This window comes from Geospiza fortis, unplaced genomic scaffold (genome assembly GCF_000277835.1).
Source record: "Geospiza fortis unplaced genomic scaffold, GeoFor_1.0 scaffold244, whole genome shotgun sequence".
NCBI lineage: Eukaryota > Metazoa > Chordata > Aves > Passeriformes > Thraupidae > Geospiza > Geospiza fortis.
In genome coordinates, this window is record NW_005054370.1 from 903,997 (window position 1) to 911,594 (window position 7,598).

The 7,598-nt window shown below is 47.8% G+C and overlaps 1 protein-coding gene across 1 annotated transcript in view; it reads left to right on the forward strand.

The window, feature by feature from the left end:
- Positions 1–7,598, forward strand: part of SEPTIN9 (septin 9) — a 155,506-nt gene that overhangs the window by 26,576 nt on the left and 121,332 nt on the right. Inside the window, exon 2 of the mRNA XM_031059906.1 lies at positions 3,477–3,533. Coding sequence (XP_030915766.1) covers positions 3,477–3,533 — 57 coding nt within the window. The remainder of the gene's footprint in view (positions 1–3,476; positions 3,534–7,598) is intronic.

Sequence of the window (7,598 nt, forward strand, 5' to 3'; positions counted from 1 at the left end):
CCCAGGAGAAAATCCTGGGCGAAGGGATTTTTTCAGAGAATGTGAATGCCACACTTTACATCCAGTGTGTTACATCAGCAGCTGCAAGAAGCACAAAACAGTAGAAAACCTGGTCCAATATTGTCTGGAGGGAGCAATTTAAAAGTGAGCTTGGCACTGACACGATCATAGGGGCCATTCTGAGCTTTGTCAGTCATGAAGGAAACCTCAGAGAAGCCCAGAGGTTTTGGGTGCTGCTGCCTTTCTGCTGAGCCATATGGCCCCAGCCCGTGGATCTGGAGGGAATTAGTCATTGATTATAAAATGGGAAAAAAACTTGCTCAGGGTGAGCCAAGGTAGGGCTGAGCTGGGCTTTGTCCTGCTGAGGCACATCCGCGGGGCTGAACGAGCCACTCTTGGCCTGACTGATTTTTAACTGTTGGGTTCTTCCATTCTGGATTCCTCCTGGTGGGAACAAGGGGGAGAATTCCCAATTTCCGCTAAATAAAGCACATTGCACTGTGGTTCTTATCCAGAGTGCTCCAGTGCCTTTCCAGCGTGGCTTGAGGGCGTTTGCACGGCGCTGAGAGAGGACTCACAGACACTCTGTCTGCACTGGAAATGTTTCATTTTCATTTCACAGCTCCAACCTGGGGCTCAAACTGCTGCTCCCAGGCTATAAATAGAGGTAACCCCAGAACAGGCTCAGCAGCTGATGCTCTCTGCTCCTGCCCCCTCCCTGGCTTCTTGGCAGTGTGTTCACAGCAGCATATTTTTAGCTGTTGCTTTCTCGTTATTTATTCTATTTTTTTGCCAAGCTGCCAGTTTTCCCTGCTGTTTATCTGCTTTCCAGGACTGTGTCTGGATCCTCCCTCTGGAGAGGCAGTGGGGCATCACAGATAGCAAGCTTGGCTCAGGTTCTGCAGCTCTCTCTCCTCTCTGTAGATTTTCTGTGTAGGTATTGGGCTGCCTGGATGAATTTCGTGTTTACTCCTCATTTTCCCTTTGTCTGAGAGAGGATAAACAGCATTATTATGTATTATTAATGTTGTTAACAGGCAGTGAAGCAACAGCTGTCAGGAAAACCTCCTCTAATGCTGCCTCCAACACAGAACAAATCAACTCAGCTCGTTGAGAAAAGGGTGAGAATGGTAATTCCAGCTCCCCAGAGAAAACCTGGGAGACAGGGCACACAAACAAACCCTCAGAAAGGATAAAAGCCACAAGCTCAGCCAGGGCATGGATGCTCCAAGTCCTGTGTGTGTTTTTCCACTGCTGAAGTGGCTGCTGAAAGGAATAAAGCTGATTTCCTAGATGTGATCCTGTCCAAGCTTGTGAGCTCCTCGTTCAGCTTCCGTCCTGTCCCGCCGCAGACTGAATGAGGCTTTGAACATGAAAGGCTGTTCTAACCAGCTCAGCATGGCTGCAGATCTGCATTCCTCAGCCTGCCACCCATCAGGGCTGCTTTTCTCTGCTTTTTGAGCCATTCTAAGAGCTGGGTTTCAACACTGCACCTTGCCTGCACACTGCGAACTCAGAGTTGTTGTCTCTGCACAGAGCAGAGCTGGGATGGGACTGCTCTTACAGCCTGGCTCAAGAAAAGCTGTTTAAAAATCTATTTCAGCAAATGAAATAGGGCTTTTCATTTTTGCTAGAGTCCAAAAAAGCAGCAGGCATTTAGAGAGGAGAAAATAATTTAAATAGCGCACACAGGGAACTCAGAGGTGTTGTCTCTCTGCACAGAGCAGAGCTGGGATGTGACTGCTCTTACAGCCTGGTTCTAGAAAATTTGTTTAAAAATCTATTTCAGCAAATGAAATAGGGCTTTTCATTTTTGCTAGAGTCCAAAAAAGCAGTAGGCATTTAGAGAGGAAAAAATAATTTAAAAAAATCTGGAAATTAGTGCACACAGGGAACTCAGAGGTGCTGTCTCTCTGCACAGAGCAGATCTGGGATGTGACTGCTCTTGCAGCCTGGCTCAAGAAGAGCTGTTTAAAAATCTGTTCAGCTGTTTAAAAGTGTTCCTCTGTTCAGCAGAGGAAATAAGGCTTTTCATTCTTGCTAGAGTCCAAAAAGCCAGTAGGCATTTAGAGAGGAGAAAAGAATTAAGAAAAAAAAGATTCAGGGACTGGGTTTAATAGCAAAAATATGTTTAAAATTTAAAATGCACGAGTTCCCAGAAGCTTCAGCCTTTGTCCTGCTGTCAGTGATGGAAAGTGAGGCTGGCTGAAGGGTGCAGCACCCATCTGGCCAGTTGCAGTGCAGGTAAAGCCCCTGAGCTGACAGGCTGGGTGTTCCTGTGTGGGGCTGCACAGTCCTGGCTCTGGATTTGGCTCTCTGGGGGCAGAAAAGGCCCTTTCTGAGCAGGGGGATGGCTCTGGGTGGTGCTGCCCATGGGTTCTCCTGTGTTGTCCTTTCCCAGGAGCAGCCCTGTGGTTCAACCACATCACGTTGTAGGCACAGAGGCTTTTTATATTGGAAAAGGAAAGGGACAGAGCAAACACACATGTGCATATATATATTTTTTTTTAATACATATATATATAAATTTATATACACAAGCACAGGCTTCTGAGCATGAAATGCTTTTTCCATCTCCAGCTGCCAGGCAGCTCTTTTTCATTCCCTCCCTCTATCCCAGGCCTTACTTGTATGAAAGTTTTCCTGCCTTTTTTTCTCTCTATATATATATCTATTTAATTTTTAATATATTTTCTTTCCTTGTGTGATGCACTCTTCTAGCTGACAAGGTTTGTAGGGTTCTGACTCCTTTACAAAACACAGTTTAGAGCTGTTCTGTATCTTAAATTCATGCTGTTTTAATCCCTTTGCTTCTTGTCCAACAGATCTGGTAGATGGTGAGAAAATAATTTAAATAATATAATTGACTGACATCGCCACCCTCAAATCCTGGGGGTTTCTTACCTGTTTGCAGGTAGAAACTCTGACCTGAGATTTCTGTGTGCTGAGGCAGGGTTTGGAATGAGCTGAGGAGCTCCCGTGGCTTGGCAGCTCCAGCTTCTGCTGCCTGAGGTGATGGACCCTGGGGCTGGTGTCCATCCTGCACCCCATCCTTCTCCTCCAGCAGGACCCCCATTGTTTATTTTATCCTTTTATTTTCTTCCCTAATAAAGAACTGTTATTCCTGCTCCCATATTTTTTTGCCTGAGAGCCCCTTAATTTCAAATTTATAGCAATTTGGAGGGAGGGGGTTTACATTTTCCATTTCAGGGGAGGCTCCTGCCTTCCTTAGCAGACTCCTGTCTTTCCAAACCAAGACAATAACAATGTTTGTCATCTTCAGGGAAAGGTGGAGGTCTCTCCTGAGGTGTTTTTCGGTTAAAATAACACGTCACTCTCCCTGGATCTGAGAAATGATTGTACAAATCAGATTCCTGACAGAACTGTGCCTTGCCAGACGCAGAGGGATAGCAGGGAGGTAACTCCACACCCCACACTCACATGGACTCCTCATTCCAACTTTCTTTTTGCTTTAGGAATCACCCGGACCTCCAGCGGGAGACTTCGGAGGCTCAGCGACCAGACAAGCCCAAGTAAGTGTGTGAATTTCTCCCTTTGGAACCTGCTCATCCAATTAAAAAATAAATGTAAAAAAAAGGAAAAATAGGGAATAGGGAAAATAGGGAATGCAGGAGGTAACACTCAGAAATCTCATTTTCTGCCGTGGTTTGAAAGGCAAAGCTTGCTGCTGATAAATGCAGAGCTCTCTATGCTGGAGAAAGAAAGCAGTACATGCAAAAAAAAAAAGTGAGGTGTATATATATATATAAAATATATTTTTTAAAGCCTCAACAAACTATGGAAAGAGAGAGAATATAAAATATTCCTTACTATATAATGGGTCCAGAGACAATAATTACCAAGCTCCAAACGAACTCAACACAGGGCAACAGGAAACAGGAATGGCCTGTGGTTGAAATCCACTTTAGTCATTAGTAGCTCTTTTGGACTCTCCTTAGCTGTTATTTTTTTATTGGATGTGCAGATTTATGGATTATAAGTGCTTGTGGCTAAATTTGCAGCCCTAATTGCAGCTTAATGTTTTGGAAGCTGCTCCTGATTCAGAAGGAGGCAGGTGGGAGGGTTTGTTTTTCTTGCAGAAGGTGTTTCCCAGCCTCAGGAAAGCAGCAGCAGAATTCCCAGGGCTTGGGAGTACCTGTGTGCTCTGTTTGTTTGTGTGTGCCACGTGCTGGGGCTGTCCCTGGGGGCTGTCTGCAAGTGAAGAATGTCACTGTTCTCATCTAAAATACTCCAAGGGAAGATGAAGCAGCCCAGATGTGGGGTTTTCCTGCTGGTACCCCTTTTGCTGGCTGTATCAGCCCCTCTGATGAGCCTGTGCTGCTCCCTGGTTCAAAGCCCTGTGGGGAGCAGTGTGTGTCCATATCAAGGTGCTTTCTACATCCCAGACATTATTCTTCATTAGCAGGTGCTTTTTTGCCACTGAAATGTTCCTTCGTGTTTCCTTCTGTGATCCCACACAATCCTGTGGTAATTACAATCCCGCCTGTAAATTTCAACAAGATGGGCACAGATAATTCTTGTCATATTTGGTTTTTCCTTTTAATAGTTATTGATGTTCCTATAACATAGCTGGGGAAAATGGAGCAGCAGAGAACCTGAAAGCTGTGCCTTGAGCAGTGCCTGTGAGAATCCTGGAATGGTTTGGGTTGGAAGGGACTATTGGATTCACAGGGAGCCCTGAGGAAGGAAGGAATGATGAATCTGACTCCATGTTCTCAGAAGACTAATTCATTATTTTATGATACTATATTATATTAAAGAATACTATAATATACTAAAGAATACAGAAAGGATACTTACACAATGCTAAAAAGATAATAATGAAAACTCGTGACTCTCTCCAGAGTCCCGACACAGCTTGGCCCTGATTGGCCAAAGAGTGAAAACAACTCACAGCAGAGTCCAATGGAACAATCACCTGTGGGTAAACAATCTCCAAACACATTCCACGTGAGCACAACACAGGAGAAGCAAATGAGAAGAGAATTGTTTTCCTTTTCTCTGAGGCTCCTCAGCTTCCCAGGAGAAAAATCCTGGGCGAAGGGATTTTTCAGAGAATGTGAATGCTACAAGGGACCTTAAAGACTATCTTATTCCAGCCTCATTTTCTCTTCTCCCTGCCCCCCCAAACTCCACTCATCTCTTCAGCCCCTTCAGTTTCCATCCTCTCCTGTCCCCTTGGTGTCTCTGCCACCCAGTTGCTCCCTCCAGGCTGGATGTGCTGCTTCAATCCATCTTCTCAGCCCTCACATCCTGCCTCAGCTCCCAGATGGACTTATCAAAACAGAGCTTTCCAGCTCTTCCCTCGGCGTGGGTGGCAGCACAAAGCCACCCTGGGGGTGCCTTCCTGGAGCACTGACTCCAGTGCTTTGCTGGAAGCGGCCACCAGCACGTGTGGGATGGGGATTCGTCATGGATGGCTGCTTGAACGTGCACTTGGACACCCTGGGAGCTGGGACACTGCCTGCCTGGCCCTCCTGAGCACAGGGACAGATATTTGTGGCACAGGAGAGGGTGGCAGGGGCTGTGGCACTGCCCTGCTGCTGGCATCTGGAGCTGCACAGCTTTGAGCCATCACCATCATCAGTGGGAGGATGGAATTATGGCCAGAGCACCCCAAACTGGTGTCAAATGGCAGCAAAAATGCATTGAGTGATGATTACTGGGGAGTCTTGGTGTGCTGTGTGACACAAACTGTTGTGTTCATGACAGCAAGGCCAGGAGGGCTGAGCTGAATTTTAGAACTGATGCTTCCAAACTCGGCCAGCAGCACGGAGCTGGCAGTTTGGAGTGCAGAGTGTGTTTATCTTGTGCACATGCACAAACAAAGCTGCTGCCTCAGCCCTGGCACCGCCTGCTCTCATGCGCAGACAGGACAGAAGGGGGAATTGGTGCAGCTCCAAAGGGAGCTGGGGTGGAGGGAATCCACATTGACAGACACAGCACATTTGTTCAAGCTTGTTTTCCTTAGACTCTAATTATATACTTTTCCACTTTTCTGGTGAGAGACCTTGTAAATTTAATGGTTTTTTTTCAAGTTAAAAAAATCAAATGAGGAGTTCAGTCCTTCAGTTTACATTGCAGTAAATATTTATGACTCCATATAACTGCAGCTCAATTTCCCCTTGTTTCAGGTCCAAATTTTCCCCTCTGCACATCTGGCCTTGCACCCAGAAGCTTTTATTCCTGTAAAAGATAAATTGGGGTTGGGATGACTGAGCAGTGGTTGCAAGTGAAGCGTTGCAGAAGGGGCTCGGTTGCTTTGGGCTCTTTGCCACCCTAAACAAAGAAAGGGGTGACATTTCCACAGCCACCGGCTCCTGGGATCCAGAGAGCTCCACAGGCTGCCTTGGGGTGTGCAGTGAGGGCAGGAACCTGCAGAACTGATGCTGACCTCTTTTGGAGTCTTCATTCTGCCGCTCACATTCCCTGGTCCCTCTGGAAGTGGTTGTGTAGCTCTGGCATCCAGCAGTGCTCAGCTCCAGGGCTGTGGGGCTCTTTGGTTCAAACCTCAGTGCAGTCCCAGGTAAGCCCCTGGGGTGGGATTCAAGTCCCTCTCCAGCTCTCCTGGAGCCCTTTCAGGCACTGGGAGGGGCTCTGAGCTCTCCCTGGAGCCTTCTCCAGGTCACCCCCAGCTCTCTGCAGAGCAGAGGGGCTCCAGCCCTTGGAGCATCTCCGTGGCCTCTTCTGGACCCTTTCCTGCCCTTCACACCCTGCTTGTGCTGATGGCCCCAGAGCTGGAGGCAGCTCTGCAGGAAGGGATCTCAGAGGAATGGAACAGAGGGGCAGAATCCCCTCCCTTGACCTGCTGCTCACAATTCCTGCACTGCAGCCCAGGACACCTCTGGCTTTCTGGGCCAGCAGAGCACCCTGCTGGGTTTTATGGACTCATCAGCCAACACCCCAACCCCCAAGGAATACTCTTGGTCCCTTCTCTGCCCAGCCTGTTGTCTTGGTTTGGAAAGCCAGGTGTCCTTTCCTGCCCTTCACACCCTGCTTGTGTTGATGGCCCCAGAGCTGGAGGCAGCTCTGCAGGAAGGGATCTCAGAGGAATGGAACAGAGGGGCAGAATCCCCTCCCTTGACCTGCTGCTCACAATTCCTGCACTGCAGCCCAGGACATCTTTGGCTTTCTGGGCCAGCAGAGCACCTTGCTGGGTTTTATGGACTCATCAGCCAACACCCCAACCCCCAAGGAATACTCTTGGTCCCTTCTCTGCCCAGCCTGTTGTCTTGGTTTGGAAAGCCAGGTGTCTGCTCAGGAAGGCAGGAGCCTCCCCTGAAATGGAAAATGTAAACCCCCTCCCTCCAAATTGCTATAAATGTTAAATTAAGGGGCTCTCAGGCAAAAATATGGAAGCAGGAATAACAGTTCTTTATTAGGGAAGAAAATAAAATAAACAATGCAGTAACCAAACCAACACTGACAGAGTCAGAACCCAACCTGACACCCTGTGGGTCAGGGTGCTGGCAGCAGCCCCATTGGAATTGTGGCTCAGCCCTCCTGCAGTGTCAGGGGTGGTTCTGCTGGAGCAGGGATCCTGGAGAAAGGTGCAGTCTCTGCCTCTGGAGATCCAG